Source organism: Sinohyriopsis cumingii, chromosome 14 (genome assembly GCF_028554795.1).
Source record: "Sinohyriopsis cumingii isolate HCF-2022 chromosome 14, ASM2855479v2, whole genome shotgun sequence".
Classification (NCBI taxonomy): Eukaryota; Metazoa; Mollusca; class Bivalvia; order Unionida; family Unionidae; genus Sinohyriopsis; species Sinohyriopsis cumingii.
This window is the reverse complement of record NC_142974.1, coordinates 70,545,645-70,564,093: the sequence shown is the minus strand read 5'-3', so window position 1 is coordinate 70,564,093 and position 18,449 is coordinate 70,545,645. Positions and strand designations below refer to the sequence as shown.

The following is an 18,449-nucleotide window of genomic DNA, read 5'->3' as shown; positions in this document are numbered from 1 at the left end:
AACACTTGAGAAGTTAAAGTGTTTTATGTTGTGACTAGTTTTGGGCTATTTTTTTTCTTCTTCAAATTATTTGGATTCTAAGAGATTATGTTTCCCTGGAAACACTTGTGCTCTAAATCCATTCTTGGACAATGACAGTTATCGAAATTTACACAGAATTCAAACACTGGAATATTTATTTTCTGTGAATCAACAAAGAACTGTTGACACTTCAGTACGAGGCTGACCACAGCATGTAATCGCCTTCCGTTTTGGATTTCACGGGGATTTGAACTCAGTTTCATTAGGACTTTTTATTACTAGGACTTCTATTTTTTAATTATTGGATTATGCTTGGATTATTTTTGGATTTGACTCGTAAAACCGTAAGTTCATTTTCTCATTGTTACCTTGTTTTTCTAGGGAAATACGTTATTTATTAAATTTTACAATGCTTGTTATCTTCACTCTTTTCTTGTTGCATTTTGTAAGAGCCTAAACATAACACTTTAAAAATGTAGCAAGCAATATGTTGGATCAACCCATCAGCGAGGATCGAAAGACGTGAACAAATAAATGCTTGATATTAATTTCATACATTCACCATTTTCATGCAGTCACCACTGACGTTAATGATGGTTCTCGTACCTTATAAGCTTTTTCGTTTAAACCATGTGGTATTGTTCATTCAGAAATAAAACGTCTGTTAAAATAAACTACTCAGATCCACCGGTTGGAATCTGTCTATCCAAAATGAGTAAATGTTTAAACTTATGTATGAGAGATTTTAATAAGTTTATAAAATTTCTATTTCATCTTTTCTTACTTAAGTAGTACTTGATATTTATAAGGTTTATGTGGCATAATACATGGGATTTCATATACCATTGTATTCAGCTGTAATATGAGAGGAATCAATTATTTTAATTACACATTAGAATTACAAAGTGCTCATTGAGGTTTTGGAATAAATCACTACTATGGTATTAATGTGAGTTAATTCAAAGACATTGTGGATTAAGTTATCGTAATACATCAAGACTACTGATACATTAGTACATTCGAGATTATTGGTTTTCATTCGGATTATGATTTACTTTTGGACTTGTAACTGAACATTTAGAATTATTTGGGATTTAATTCACAATACTTTGATCTTATGTGTTTTTGGCATCTAACTCCGGATCTTTTTTCTCCCATATAAACTTATCAGTGTTGTATTATTTAAAACATAAAGTCATCGTGGCAACAACTTTGATCGAGCTGCGAATTTGATAAATGCACTTGCTTAGTGCCAAGTACAGTCCTGCCTCTTCCAATTAATGTCAGACCTTAATGTCAGCTTTTTCCCCATGTGAGGACTCATTCAGCCACGAGTGATGCTTGCTCAGTGGCAAATTATAGAGAGTGTTTTTTTATCTTGTCGCACAATTGAAATGTTTTAAGTTACAATCTTTAATAGATTTACAAACTGTGTGATCAAAGCCCAAGCTCAGTCTCTTCATAAGCACCTGCATGGGACAGCGAGATCATGGGAAGGGAATGAGACGATATTTATGAAGACTAGACCACGACGATTTACTAGAGGCTGATGGAGGATTTTGGAACTTTATCAGACAATCAGGATGACTTCTTGGACTTTGTATCAGATAACATTTGATACTGACATTTACAGTATACTGTGAAATAATAAAATGTGGACTCAACTTTCAATGTTTATTTTGTATGACACATGGAATTAACATATAATGGGATATTGTAAATTGGACCCTTGTGATCTATATTTATATCTCTATATAATATATGATAGTATTTGTGGAATGTCAAGCATTGTGGATTTTAGTGGATTTAGTTAGAACGAATTGTAGGTTGTTTAGTTAGAACGAATTGTAGGTTGTTAATTTATTTGTGACATAATCCATTCAGTAATACAGGTATATTTTACAAAGGTTTGTTGTTAATTTTCATTTCTTCACATCTATCTATCGATTCAGTTTGGCTAATTTACTTTTCACGAATGCAATTCTGGCTCACTGAAAACAAGCCACCATTCAGACTGATCCAACTTACAAAATACCCTCTGACTTGCACAAGTCAACCACGGAAATATACACTTTCCGATGCAGCTTGTGCCTGCGTCAACTTAAATTTTCATAAACTTGCCATAGAGTCATTGACTGCATTTTGTCTCCTTGGATGATGAAATGTTTGCCCAATTGGATAAAGACAGGGCCCATGCTATTTCCAGAATACTACTACCGTAGGCTTGAGTGATTTTATTTTTGTGCAGAGTCTCATACACTGAATAAAACAAGACAACTGTTATGGTTTATATTACTAAAGATCACACCTGGTATGTAATAAACATATTACATGTATTGCAATTCACTCGTATTCATTAATACTTTATAATTTCAAGAGTAAACTTACATTTTAATATAAATATATGAACTTGTATGATAGAAACGTATCGCATATTTCAGTTATGATTAGTAATTGCTGACAGTAGAAAATATTACACAGCTTAATCTATTGTTTACATATTCTCTGCGTGGTCGAGTGGTCTAAAGCGCTCTCAGCTACAGGTCACTGCAATCTCACCTCTCTCTGCATGGGTTCGATTCTTGGATTCGCCCAGTGTGAGTATGTGTGAAAGCTTGCCAGTAGCTTCTCGCGGGTCAGTGTTCTTTCCGGGGTTTTCCCTTCTTCCTCCACGATTAATACTGGCCGCCATGTATAGCCTAGCGTGTGCTGAAAAATGGCGATAAACCCCACAACAACAACAACATATTATCGAAACCATTTTTTCCATTGCACCTGTTTTTGACTTAAAATTAATGGTGAAATGTGGTGTTGCAATATCTTGTTTTATACAGGCCCAATAAGAATAAGTGTCACTGATCTCACAAACAACAACAATAAAAGTAAACTTAATGGCCTTTCTGAATGTAAAGCTGTAATGAAACTATGGATCGCATTATTACTGGTTAATAATTTTGAATGACTGCATAACACAGATCCAGGGAAAATATTATAGGCATTATTAATTAACAGTGTAAAAGCGGTAATTGTTCAAGAACCTATTCTCCTGCCTTTCCTCCCCACATCACATACTACATTTTTGTTCAAAAGAAACAGAGGTCCATTTGCTCAACCCTCAACTACCTTTAAGAAGAAAAATATTACAATTACCCCTGTACAATTTAACAGTACTCAACTACTGTTGACCTACTGATTGTGGCTTTTTTGAGTTTGTAGTTAATTATCTCAACCTATGTCACAGCTGCCACATTTTGTAGCTTCGTATATATTTTTAAAAAAAATTTAAACCAAATGTCTCTTGATCTGTGTTTGAACAATTGCTTAATCCGTTGACTTTAAAGTGTGAATGCCTGTTTTCATGCATAATTATACCAACTGCCACAAAAAGTCAGTCGAGTGTTTCACAATTATAAGTAAACTGTCAAGTTTAGCAATGTTATTTAGGAGCCATTTCTACTGATAATGATGTATGCATGTGTGAAGGAGAAATATGTATAAATGAGTGTAGTTTTCTTGATTTGATGGAGTATTTAAATTATACGGTTGGATTTATAATGAAGAGCAGTTTGCTACTGATAAATCCATACACTGTTATTTCTCTACAAGATAACACTTCTTGCCACTAGCAAGTAAAGAGAGGATACATTATCCTTGTGTGCAAAAAAATTGCAATTTATTTAAATATATATTTTTTGCACAATAAAGTTAAACAACACTGCTCCAGTGGCCTAGTGGTTAGAGCATCTGCCTCAGATGTGGGAGATTGTTGGTTTGATCCCCGCCGAGTCATATCAAAGACTTACCAAAATGGAACTAACAGCTGCCTCCCTTGGTGCTCAACATTATGAGGTTAGTGTTAGGACTGGTTGGCCTGGTGTCAGGATAATGTGACTGGGTGGGACATCATGCTTCATGTCTGCGACATGATGCCCCACTGCTACACGTCACTATATACTGCCACACTACAGACATCGTAGCGATATGACTGAAAAATTGTTAAAGCTACGTTATAAATCTAAATCACACACACATACACTAAAAGCTAAACTAAATACATATATATTTGTAGCATACTGCCATTCAAAGATCATTCAGTAAAAAAATTGGAAAAACCCATAAAGCCCTGAGTCAGAAACCCTCATAGTAAAATAATGATGATAATACATACTACTAATAATACTGATACTGATAATGCTATTCAGTTCATGTTTTTCTTGAAGTAAACTGACCCCACCCACATCCCACCCTGAAATATAAACACTAGATCCCATAATGAATGACATGAAGGAGTACGTTTCATTTATGCATACATATTTTACCTAAAACAAGTGATTACTTTCAAAAACTCCTACAGACTGGGAAATTCTAACCCTCATTAATACAGACTTTGGTGGCAATCTCTGACATTACCATTGAGTTATCATTTCAGATACATTAGTTGGAAGGTAACATGGTACATTGTCAAGAAATTTTTAAGTAATGCAGTATTATCAACATTATTAATATCAATATTTTTAGTATTGGTGTTATTCCTATTATAGTTTTATTAGTATTTATGTTGGTGTTATGTCTGTCATTCATATAATATGTTGATTTTGGTGGTAACAGTCGTGCCAACATTAGGGTACTATGAACCTCATCTAATATCTGCCATTTGGTGACATTTAAGAGTATTTTTACAACCCAGTCCATGACAAAGATTTGTCACTCCAAAAAAATGAAACAACTCATTTAGGCTGTTATCATTGGCTTGTAAATAAATCACACAGTACTGTTAATCAAACTATTTTTCTCCAACCAATTTTGCAATAAGATACCACCAGGGCAGGCGCCAGACCCGGCCAGACTATCTGGCGCCCTAGGCAAGGTTAGATTCTGGCACCCCCACCCCCTGAAAATATCAATTTCCAAATTTATAAACAATAAAAAAAATTAAATATGCGCCCCCTGAAATCAGCGCCCTAGGTGGCTGCCTAGTTTGCCTATATGGTAGCGCCTGCCCTGGATACCACCAACGAAGTTAGTATGTATTTAGATTAAGAAACAAATACTAAACATTGCTCTTGTGGCCTGAGCAATTTGTTGCTTCTGACAGGCCACAATACTAGCTTTTATGCACCTGCCATTTTCAAATAATTGTACTTGAATATTTCTTTGCTGGGTTAGGATGAATGCCATATTACAAATTAGCATTTCCTCTAGAACCTCACACTAGACACTGGACATCATTTATGTTACAGACAATCTGTAAAGGCAACATTAATGTTGTAGATGACTGGATGAAACCTGTAATTGAATTGTGGATTTCATGGTGTTGAGATTAGTTGCGACACTTCTTATCACTATGCCATATATAACATACATACATACATGTATATAATGTTATTAACAGCTGGAATTATATGCCTAAGTGTAATTATAGTGTTGACCTGTAAACCCTCTAATAAATAGTTCTTATATTATTGTCTACTCTACTGATACACTATTGTTAACAATAACAGAAGTAATGTATGAACAACCTAGCACCCTGGAGTTATTTAAAATGTTACCAGGGCCTGAAAATTTCACATCTGACACAGTGGTCCTACACATTCCAGGTCAGCATATGCCAAGGACTGGTCTGAAAGCTAAGTCTGCCATGTGAATATTTACTACAGTGAATTAACATAAACAAAAGATGGAACAATATAACAAAATTAAATAAAAATTCATACAATTACTTTATTGTTTATGCAGTCACATAATTATTTTACTAACTTTCATATTCTATAATTTTCAAATCACAGGACTGCGGTTTATTGTTTGATCCTTGTTCAATGTCAGTGTTGTAGTTAACTAAAAGTTATCCAAAAATAGCAAACATGCAAATAAAATTTTAAAAAACCATTTGCCATTCAAAGCTCATTCAGTGAAATAGATAGGAAAAATTCATAATGCCAGTCAGAAGCCCCAACATTCACTCGGTAGGCAGCATGAGCTTCCTCTCCTCTTTGCTACCCAGTTTTACATATTTTCTAACATGGGATGGGGAAAGTCAGAAGAAACTCTGGGTACCTGGCAGACTATACAACCTCTAATTAACTTTGGCATGTCTCTCTGAGTTTATGCGTCAAACCCTGTGCTTTCTCAAAAGAAAGCAGTCAGTGGGCGACTGGTCTTAATGAATCTTATCTGGACAGAAATCAACTGGTCTTATCAGGACAGAAATCAAATATTTCTGGACTGTCTGACATAGGAAATCAATGGTTATGCACTCAGCATTGTAAATATGCAGGGAATCATGGTCTTGGTGATTGAGTGATGTATGTTTACTTACTATAAATAAATATACTCATGATATTGGTGGGTCTGTAATAAAATTGGATGCGCCTTTCAATAGAGCCCCTGAATGAGTTACTTACTCCGTATATAATCAACTCATGGTCGTTGTATCCCAGTTATCCTGTGAGGTCCAAAAATGTTGATTTTTGTCATAATTTCCATCCTTTAAAAACAGGAGTTTCTTACACCCAACCGTCATACATGTCTTGCAGCAGACAAAATCTCTGTGGTTAATTCTTGCCTTCTGCCTGTAAACAAACTCTTAGTTTCTAGAACATAAGGTAATCTGATACTATTAATGCTAAGTTTTAGCTATGGAATAGAACTGATAAGCCTTTGATTGACAATGATCTTGTTTAGTCTCCTGGACAGCATATTGTACACTACTTTACAGTAATATTTTACAACACCAGCCTCTCAGTATGGTGCAGCTTCTGCTTGCATCAGTACGCTTTTATGACTCTTAAGATTTTTCAGGATTAAAAAGTACATTTGTGTTCAACAAGTAATAGGAATAAATTTTCAAGGTCCTACAGACTGGTTCGGTTTACATATGACTGGAGGGGCCCAGAGAGGCCGAGTGGTCTAAAGCACTCTCCATTACGGCCAATATGGATATGTGAGAAAGCTTGCCAGTAGCTTCTCAAGGGTCTGTGTTTTTTCCCCGGGGATTTCCTGGGTTCTTCCTCCACCATTAATACTGGCCGCCATGTATAGCCTATCATGTGCTGAAAAATAGCATTAAAACCTACAACAACAACATATGACTGGATTGCAGGTAATAAAATTGGTCCCGAACCTCGGACCAGTGTAATGTTCAGGCTCTGATTACACATCTGATTTCAGTGGAATATTTAGAATTTCATTTATTTTGCTCCTATAGTTCTAACTCAAGTATGCTTACACAATTTCAAATGGCAATGAAGTGATATAACTTTGAGAATTTATTAAAGTATTCATGGAAACAGCTTGAGTGTTTTGATTATTTCTTCCACCTGACCAAACTTATTGCATTTGAGGCATTATTGATGCTTTCACAATAAATAACCAGGAATCATTGATAAAGTTCTATCTGTGATGAGTATTTCTTTCTTTCGTTTTGGTCCTGACTTCGGATTATAAGCTACAGTGACAGTTTTGTAACCAAAGGCTCAGACAAATTACATGTGAAAATGACAACAAACACTTAATTTTTGGTCTACATTAATAATAAAAATAATGAGGACTTTGTATAGGCCTAATCATTAGAAGCTCTAAGCACTTTATAACATTAGACAACACCTGTAACATAAAAACATATATATATATATATATATAATGATATGATTACAACAAAAAAAACACAATGAAATTAGAAAACAAAAAATACATGCTGAAAATATCTGAAGTAAGAAACACTATTAGGTCTTTAAGTTTGTTTTTGCAGTCAAAATAAGTGAGTTTTAAGAGTACTCTTGAATGAGATCACTGTCTTTTTGTCTAAGTTCAGTGGGCAATTCATTCCACATTGCTGGGCCCTGGTATTCAAAAGAATGTCTGTATGACTTCGTTTTCATAGTGGAAACAATGAGTATATGTTTGTCAGAAGAGGAGCGTAAATATCTTGCTGGTGTGTACAGATGGGTGCGATCATATAATACTCTCCAGACTCCAACAGTCCATTCTGCATATCATACTATTCCACTAAAAAGCCAACTGTTTATTCTCCAGGATTTTAAATCATTCGCCCTTCTCTTCATATCATTACACTGCTGAATGCTTTATCTACAGTACATCATCTGGAACTCTTCAAACATGTTATCACAAATATGCTTGGTTAATATCCAGTAAGCATTCTGCACTTTAAAATTCTAGCCCTAGTTAAGATCTGGATGGTTTATCTTTAGAATGTATCCTCAAATATATCTTCAAAATACTGCTCTGCCTAAATACTTTATCACAAAGTTCACATGTGAATGGTCTATCTCCAGTAGGAATTCTTATGTGGTACTTCAAACGAGCTCTGTCCAAAAATGTTTTATCACAAACTTCACATTTATGTGGCTTATTTTCACTATGTATCTTCATGTGCTTCTTTAAACCAACATTTTGTCCAAACATTTCGTTACAAACTTCAGATTAGAATGGTTTTTCTCCACCAGCTTAAATGAATAAATTCCTTTGTATGAGGGCCTAAAGGTAGATTAGTTTTTTTAGCTAATTGTGTTACCCTCTTTAAATAAGGTCATTATTATTATTATTATTATTAATATGTAAGCCCATGTGACCCATCACTCCTTCATAATGCTTTTTTGTTACAAAGTTCACATCTGAATGGTTTATCACCTGTATGTTTTTGTAGGGTTTAACGCAATTTTTCAGCACACGATAGGCCATACATGGCGGCCAGTAATAACGGTGGAGGAAGAACCCGGGAAAAACCACCGACACATGAGAAGCTACTGCAAGCTTTCTCACATACCCACAATGGCTGAATCCGAAACTCGAACCCATGCAGACAGAGGTGAGATGGAAAGATCGCTAATGCAGAGCACTTTAGACCACTTGGGGCCTCTCACCAGTATGTACCTTTACGTGGGACTTAAAATAAATAATTTGTCCAAACACTGCATTACTGGCTTCATATTAAAATATTTTTTTCTCTGGTGGGACTATGTAGTTTCATGTGCGTCTTTAAAACAGAACTGTGCCAAAATATTTTTTCACAAACTTCACATTTTAATGTTTTATCTTCAGTATGTATTCTCGTGTAGACCTTCATGCTATTACAGTGAGAAAACATTTTATTGCAAACTTCACACTGAAATGGTTTATCTCCAGTATGTATCATCAAAAGTGTTGTTTTAAATTACTACTTTGTCCAGTATGTGTCTTCATGTGGTACTTCAAAAGACTATTATAGCTAAACATTTTATCACAAACTTCACATTTGTATGGATTATCTCCAGTATGTAGCCTCATGTGTTTTTTCAAATTACCATTCGTTCCAAACGTTTTGTTACAAGCTTCACATTTGAATGGTTTATCTCCAGTATGTAAGCTCATGTGGCCCTTCAAATTTTCTTTCTGTCGAAACGTTTTGTTACAAACTTCACATTCAAATGGTTTATCTCCAGTATGTATCATCAAGTGTTGTTTTAAATTACTACTTTGAACAAACATTTTATCACAAACTTCACATTTGTATGGGTTGTTTACATTATGTAGCCTCATGTGATTCTTCAAATTACCATTTGTGCCAAACGTTTTGTTACAAGCTTCACATTTGAATGGTTTTTCTGCAGCATGTAAGCTCATGTGGACCTTAAAATAATAATTATGTGGAAATGTTTTATTACAAACTTCACATTTTAATGGTTTATCTCCAGCATGTATCCTCATGTGTTTCTTCAAATTACTATTTTGTCCAAACATTTTATTACAAGCTTCACATTTGAAAGGTTTTTCTCCAGTATGTATCCTCATGTGGATCTTTAAATAAGTACTTTGTCCAAAAACTGCATTACAGACTACACATCTAACTGTGTTTTCTTCGATGGGCCTATGCCTCTTTATGTGCGTCTTTAAATTAGAGCTGTGCCGAAACGTTTTATCACAAACTTCACATTTAAATGGTTTATCTCCAGTATGTATTCTCATGTGGCAATTTAGGCTATATATATGAGAAAACGTTTTATTACAAATTTCACATTGGAATAGCTGATTGCCTGTATGTGTCTTCATGTGGTCCTTCCAAAGACTATTATAGCTAAACATTTTTTCACAAACTTCACATTTGAATGGTTTATCTCCAGTATGTATTCTCATGTGGACCTTCAGGTTATTACCACGAGCAAACATTTTATTACAAATTTCACATTGGAATAGCTGATCGCCTGTATGTGTCTTCATGTGGTCCTTCAAAAGACTATTATAGTTAAACATTTTTCCACAAACTTCACATTTGAATGGTTTATCTCCAGTGTGTATTATCAAATGTTTTTTGAAAATACCACTTCCACTAAATGTTTTATGGCAAGCTGCACATTTGTATGGTTTATCTCCAGTATGTATCCGCATGTGCACCTTCAAATAACTCCTCTGTCTAAACATTTTATCACAAAGTTCACATTTGTATGGTTTATCTTCAGTATGTATCCGCATGTGCGTCGTCAAATAACTCTTCAGTCTAAACATTTTATCACAAAGTTCACATTTGTATGGTTTATCTCCCGTATGTATCCGCATGTGCACCTTCAAATAACTCATCTGTCTAAACATTTTGTCACAAAGTTCACATTTGTATGGTTTATTTTCAGTATGTATCCGCATGTGCCCCTTCAAGTAACTCCTCAGTCTAAACATTTTATCACAAAGTTCACATTTGTATGGTTTATCTCCAGAATGCATCCTCATCCTGTTCTTGAGATGGTTACTTTGTCCAAACCTTGTATCACAAAGTTTACATATACATGTTTTTTATTTCCAGTATGTATCTTGATGTGCGCCTTTACATCAACGCCACACTTAAACATTTAAAGCATTTGAATGGTTTATCATCAGTATGTATGATCATATGGCTTCAAATTGCCACTAAATGCAAACATTGTATCGCAAACTTCATACTGGAATGATTTATCTTCATGCATCCAAGTGGAACGCTTCTGAAGATTAGGCCCCACGTCTTTCAAATATTTAATTAGAACACAAATTTTAGCTTAAGTATCAAGCATGAGTCCGCATGTTTACCTTTAAGCACAGGGGTTCGTTACAAAGAAAATTAGAAGTATCCTCCATGAATCAAGGGTTGGGATGGGTGGGGTGTCTAACCTGTAACAATATACCGCAAAGTAAACCACTCGGTACTTCCAACCCTGCTAGTTTATCCTAATTAGGTGTGCTATTTTCCTCCTTAAGTCAGTCGTAATCAATAACAGTCCAATTTTCAAAACAGCTCGACAAACTTCGTTCAGTTTGCGACATACTGGAGGAAATGCAATAATACATCTGTAAACAGTTTCATCTGCGCCGCCATTTGCCTAGTAGAGCCTGGATGTACGAGTAACCTTTCCAGGCTCTGCATCAAATATCAGTAAACAAGAAGATAAATTGTGATCTTGCAGTTAGTTCTAAATACAAACAAACAACTTCATGATGTATGAAAGTAATTTTTAATTCGGTTTTAAATACTGGTAAGAAATATTATTTAGACATAAATTAGTATTTAACAATGGCTTGACTGAAAAAGGCAGTGATGTGTGTTTGTTTTTTCACTGAGTTTAAAATTAGATTATGCGTTCTTTTATTTTATTTTCTTCTTCATTTTTTTTAATTATATATTAAGCATTATCAATAAATCACAGGGTTTCGTTACAAGGAAAATTTGGAGTATCCGTCCTCGAATGAAGGGATGGGGATTCTAAGCTGTAACAATATTACAATTTAATATATACCCAAAAGCCACAAACATTATGAAAAGCACTTAAAAATGCATTCCACGAGTATTGCCTTTAGTATCGTCACTGTGTCAGTATTTAATATTTCAAGAATTTTCATTGCATGTATTTTTTTTTCTTATAATTCAAATGTGCGTTGATTTTGTACTAATTGTACAATTCGCTGCCAATATGACATGCTACGCTAACAAACAATTATCTTGGCGTCAGGGCCGGTGTAGTGTTAAGTTTTGACCCTCGTTGAATTCTGACCCATCCGGGTCTGCTTTTAACGTTGAAAGTTGACCCAGGGTCAGTTCTTAACGTTGAATTTTGATTTTCACAGTCGTTGAAAACTGATCGCAGCGTTGAATTTTGATCAGATTTCCGGGTCATTTTTTAACGGATATTGTTTTAAGTTATGCATACATGGGTTTATGAATCGTCAATAAGGTAATGCTTAGTATGTATAAAATCAACAATGGCAATGTAATGCAGTACATGTAGTAATGAAATTATGAATATAGTTATCTTCCATATTTGAAATGGATATAATGTAATTATTTTTTTTTTACTTTGCCTGCTGCGTTCTATCAAACAATCAATGACCCTCTTCGAGCCTTAACCAAACAAAATCAACCATGGAATGGAGTGAAAAACGATAAAGCGTTTGAAAAACTCAAACATAACTTAATAAAATAACGCAATAATGCGTAATTCGATCCTAATAAGGAAACGCAATTACTTGTGCATGCAATTCCTGTCGGTCTAGGCACATTATTAACTAATAATGGAAAGATTATTGCCTACGCCTGTAGAGCACTTTCAGATGTAGACCAACATTTAAAGAAAGACATCAGAGTAGTATAGTGGGACGATAGGGCGATAATGGGAATTAGCATTACAAACCACCCTGGGACGATATGGCAACAAGATTTATAGCGACAATGGGAATTAGCATTGCAAACCACCCTGGGACGATATGGCGACAAGAGTTATAGCGACAATGGCAATTACCATTACAAGGTCCAGTGGGACGAAATATCGAAAAGTACTTTGAAGTACAACCTGGGCCTGTATAGTGTCAAGGGAAAATTAACATAAGAATATATCATGGGCCTGCCTAGCGTCAAGGGGAAATAAACATGGGAATATATCGTGGATTATAAACACTGATACCACATTTAAAAATTAATTTTTTTTTTGGGAGGGTTAGGCATGAAAGTCATTTGGTTCTTTTGCTTTTTCTTCTTCTACTTTCTCCATTTCTTTATCCATCTCCTAAATTTTCCCAATATTCCTTTCTTTTTGTGTTCCGACTCAGGAATCCAGTCTGGGTGACCTATCGCTCTACATTTCTCCTGGACATTCATCCAGATTTTGTTCATTCTCTCAAATGCGTCTTTTTTCTTTCTGTTCTCTTGTTTTTTCCTATCTTTTGCCCATGGGTCTTTAACGTTCTTGACTTCTTCTTCCAAGACCCTTTTCATAATTTCTTCTGCTTTATGGACTTGGTCCCGTCCCCTTTTGACAAAAGCACACTCTGTCAAAATGAAGATATCACCTGACTTTGATAAGAATTTCAAGAGACTGCTTCAATGTTCCGACTCTTACATATTCAGGCGCGATGAAACCTCTCAACTTCTTTACCTCTACTTCTATCATCCCTTCAATGTTCTCCATGGCTATTTTCAGATTGTTTGCAACGTCCAAGCTGCCTGGGAACTTCCATTCTCTTTCAAGTCTTTCCACTACATACTCTGGACCTATCATCCAATACCAACTCTCCTTCAACTGGTTCAACAAGTCAGATACTGCTACCATCTTCTTTTCACTTTTTCCGTAGAATGGCGCGAATGACGGGCCCTTTTTACATTTATATCTAAAGCACGGACGTGAAGGAAAACATCCCCTACTTTTGTCTTCTCATATTATCTACTATTCACACAAAGGTAATAAGACAAAAAAACCTAACCACATAATATATTATCCACACACGCAGAGATGCCAAATCAAACCCCAAAATCTACCATCCACACATGCTAAAAAGCAGAAACAAACCCACCATTTATTATCCACACACGCAGAGATGCCAAATCAAACCCCAAAATTTACCATCCACACACGGGAGAAGCTAACATAACCACAATCTACTATCCACACACGCTGAGAAGCAGAAACATAACCATAATATACTGTCTACACACGCTAAGGAGCCAAATCAAACCCTATATTTACCATTCACACACGTCAAAAAGCAGAAACAAACACACCATTTACTATCCACACACACAGAGATGCCAAATTAAACACAAAATCTACTATCCACAATCGGAGAAGTCAAATCAAACCCAAGCTATACTATCCACACACGGGGAGAAGCCAAATTAAACCCTAAATATACTATTCACACACACCGGGAAGCAAAAACAAAACCCAATTATGCTATTAACACAAAAGGAAAGTTAAACAACCACACACTCTACTATCCATACAAACCTACGTGAGCGCTTACAAACCCCAATAATCTACTGTCCACACATGGAGAAGCAGAAACATCACCATAATATACTATCCACACACGCTGAGAAGCCAAAACATAACCACAATCTAGTATCCACACACGAGAAGAAGGCAAATCAAACCCAAAATTTACCATTCACACACGTCAAGAAGCAGAAACAAAGCCACCATTGACTACCGACACACGCAGAGATGCCAAATCAAACCCCAAAATCTACCATTCATACACGGGAGAAGCTTAAAACATAACCACAATCTACTGTCCACATACGGAAAAGCAGAAACATAACCATAATATACTATCCATACACGTGAAGGTTTAAAAGACCATACTCTTTACTATCTACACAAACGTACTTCAGCGCTTACAAAACCCAATAATATATCATCCACACAAACGTAAGTGAGCGCTTACAAACACATAAACACACACACACACACACACACGCGCGCGCGCGCGCGCACCAGGAAAGGAGGGAGTGTTGATATAAACACTACTCCACATTCTCACATTGGCAAATCGAATAGTGTTTCTTTTCTAGAGTTTTTGATTAGCCCTGAAAAGGGCTGTTTTTTGAAACTCCACATACTCCTGTTAGTGATAGTCCAACAGACTATATATTTGGTTTCCGCTCCATATCACCCTTACATGTTGAGGGATTTTTAACAAATAACACATAATACTAGTTTAAATGTTGCAAAAACTTAAGAAATTTTGCTTGCTTTTTGGAAACTTGATTGCTCCCAACTATTCAATTGTATTCGTCAGAATTTAAAAGATTAATGGAATGTTCGCTACCCAATCACAATATAATTTAATTCCAAGTGAAGGAAGCCATTTTTGGAAATCTTTTAATACAGGTAAATCGTGCTAAATTAGTGATATTTTACGGCCGCGGGTTTTACGTTTTTCTTATAATAAAATTAAGAAATGTATTTTTAAAATTTAAATATATATATTGTTTACATTTTGTCTAAATGTAAACATGGTCAATTGATCTCTGCTTCTCTGTATTGTCGGCCGATAGTTACATGATAACCGTTATAAACATTGGTGTATTTATAGGGAGATAAGTTATACCCATGTATATTGATAACAGTTGAAATGATTCGCATTAAAATGCATGCCATTGTAAGCTTTTTAAAATCTTGTCTATCAAGAAAGGGTCATTGGTTATATTCCCAATCGATATGATTTGTAAAAAAAAATATATATAATGCATAATACATGCCGATGCATATCTGAGATTTTTATTTGACGTAATATCATGACAAAACAGTTAGCATTATCGATTTTAAGAGTACCGGTGTGCAATTTTAAGATCGTATCAAAATGTCTTAAATGCACGTATATATAAACCGCAAGCGAAGGCGCGGTCACTTCAAAAACATACACGGCATATTAGGTCTAACAAGAGTTACATCGCCACGCCTTTTTTGTCGTATCGCTTGAATATTATTTTGTAATTTAAAATGCAGAATGTTTATGAAAATAAAATAATATGCATTTCCCAAAAATAATTTCAAAAATACATTATAAACTAGAAAACGTCAGAACAAAATTCATATCAATACTTCAAAATTCGATTTGAAATAAATTGATTAAAGAGTGCCCTCGAACGCTTATATACATACTAAACATATGTATATATATATATATATATATATATATATATATATATATATATATATATATATATATATATATATATATGGTTAAATAATACGCTGGACCGCCTAGGCAATTGATCCATCACATACTTTAAGCTGAACGTTAATTCTCATATATATATATATATATATATATATATATATATATATATATATATATATATATATATATATGGGACATTTTCAAAAAAACTCGAAATTTATGTCACACTCATTTTTTTTTCAAGATACACAATTAGAGCATTAAAAAAATAGTTTACAAGGTATGTTAATACATATTCTAAATAGGAGCACACAAAAAAACTATACACCTACATATCTTATTGTCTCGTGATCATGATTTATATCCTCAAAATTGACATTTTTGCATGTCACAAAAACAAATTTTAATATTTGTGATAAAACTATGTTACTTAAAACATACAATTTTTAACTTTTTATAGCTCAACTATAAACTTTAACATGATTTCTTTACTTCTTTGTCACTAACATTCAAATATTATAGTATTTTTTTTTTTTTTCAATTTCACTTTTGTCACAGAAAAAATGTCCATTGCATAACGCATACACATTTTTTTTATTTTGCATTACCCCCCTTTATGTGTTATTTCCCCTTGTACTACTTGTCACTAACTCTACTTTCATAAAGTTAAAATGGCGGGGTGATTGAGACAACAAAAGACATTTTACAAAGAAAACATTGATAAGGTAAGTCCGATTAGTGGCATATATTTTAAACATGTCCAGTAAGTAACTCATACAAATAGCATTTGCTGCAATCTTTGGAAAACAAGAAATTATTCTAATAATTGCATTTCCTGTGCAGATGTTATTAACAGAAAATTATCATTGACCTTTAAGTAGTGACGAGTAAAAATAGAAAAGCATGTGAATATGTCCATTGCATAACAGTCCATGATATAACGCCGAATATCGTTATGCAATGGACATAGTCCGTTATGCAATTGACAAATGCCGTTAGCTGATGGACATGATTCGTTATGCAATTGACAAAACATGCAACAATGAAATAAAAACATTCAGCAAAATAATACACTACCCTCACAAACATTTTTAAAGTGTTTGCGAATTAAACCAGTTTTTATTGCATTTATTCAAAGCCCTTCAAGGTTCATGTAGACTCACAGCATCATACAAAACGTCCTCGTGATGAAGTGGACAAAAATATATTGCTTATTTTAGTATGGCAGTAAAGTGGCACATCATTTATCTAAGAATGTGGTAGATTTTATATTGAAAAAAACAACGATAAAATAGTCTGTGCATTAGTTAAAAATCTGACTAATTCCTGTAACAAGACATGACAAAAAAGTGAATTTAAGGCTATATTTGGCGACATGTCCATTTGAAAAATATCTTCTTTTTATTATCCACAGATAAACCTAAAATATCATGGTTTTGACAACAAAAGAAAGACAAAGGAGGTTTCGTGAAAGATTAAAACAAGATCCAGAAAGATATGAAGAATTTAAACAGAAAATGAGACAACGGTATCATGACCAGAAAGCAGCTGGCAAAATTACCTTAATTGACACCAAATCCGAAAGAAATAAAAGAAGTCAGAGAAAATATTGGAGACAACAGAAGAGGAAACAGAGATCAAGACAGAAAGACTTGGAAAAAGAACTTACACCGCCATCTTCGCCATCTACACCCGCAAGTAAAGATCAAGAACCTCCAGCACCGTCAAGACCACAACCATCTAGACAAAAGGAACAAAGTAAACGTGAAAGAAAAAGAAAGGATGCAAAGTGCTACAGAGACAAGAACTCCCTACAAATGAAACTTGATAGTGCCAACAAAAAGCTGGCTATGTACAGGAAGAGAATACAAAGAATGAAAGATGCACTAAGTAAGGATTCACCAAAAACTAAAACAAAGAAATTACTGAGACATCTGGCAGGCAACAACTCATCGATCAATAAAGTAAGAAGGTCCCTAGAGTTTCACTATGCTTTAATCAAACAACTTAGACTTAAATACAAGTTAAAAGAGAATAAGAAAAAGGTTAGTCATGCTGTAATTGGTAGTGTGATTCGAAAATATAAAGCCCTAAGCTATATTCGATCAGAAATTGGAATAAGGAATCCATCAAAAGACGACAGGAAGAAGAAGAAAGGAACTAAAATCAAGCGTCTGCGTGTTGATGTTCAGCAGTTTTTTGAAAGAGATGACAATTCCCGAATTACAACAGGAGTTCGTCAAACTGTAACTAAACTCAAGGATAAAAGGCAGAAACGTTTATTGCTAGATACGATTGAGAATCTTTATGAAAAGTATCGAAGGGAAGCTAAGGAAGCCATAAGTTTTACCACATTTTGGCGTCTCAAACCATTTTGGGTGAAACAAAAGACAGAAAAAGAGAGGGAGACATGTCTGTGTAAGACTTGCGAAAATCTTACTTTTATGGCCACTGCCCTGTACAAACACAAGGCAATAAAAACATTTAATATTGAAGTCCTAGTAACACAAGTGGTT

The 18,449-nt window shown here is 34.6% G+C and overlaps 1 protein-coding gene across 1 annotated transcript; it reads right to left on the bottom strand.

Moving 5' to 3' along the window:
* Nucleotides 1–5,737: 5,737 nt before the first annotated feature.
* On the bottom strand, nt 5,738–11,343 carry LOC149784097 (uncharacterized). The gene has a single exon (XM_089932182.1). It carries the CDS (start codon nt 10,735–10,737, stop codon nt 9,172–9,174), a length of 1,566 nt encoding a protein of 521 aa, XP_089788308.1. The 5' UTR covers nt 10,738–11,343; the 3' UTR covers nt 5,738–9,171.
* Between the last annotated feature and the right edge of the window lie 7,106 nt (nt 11,344–18,449).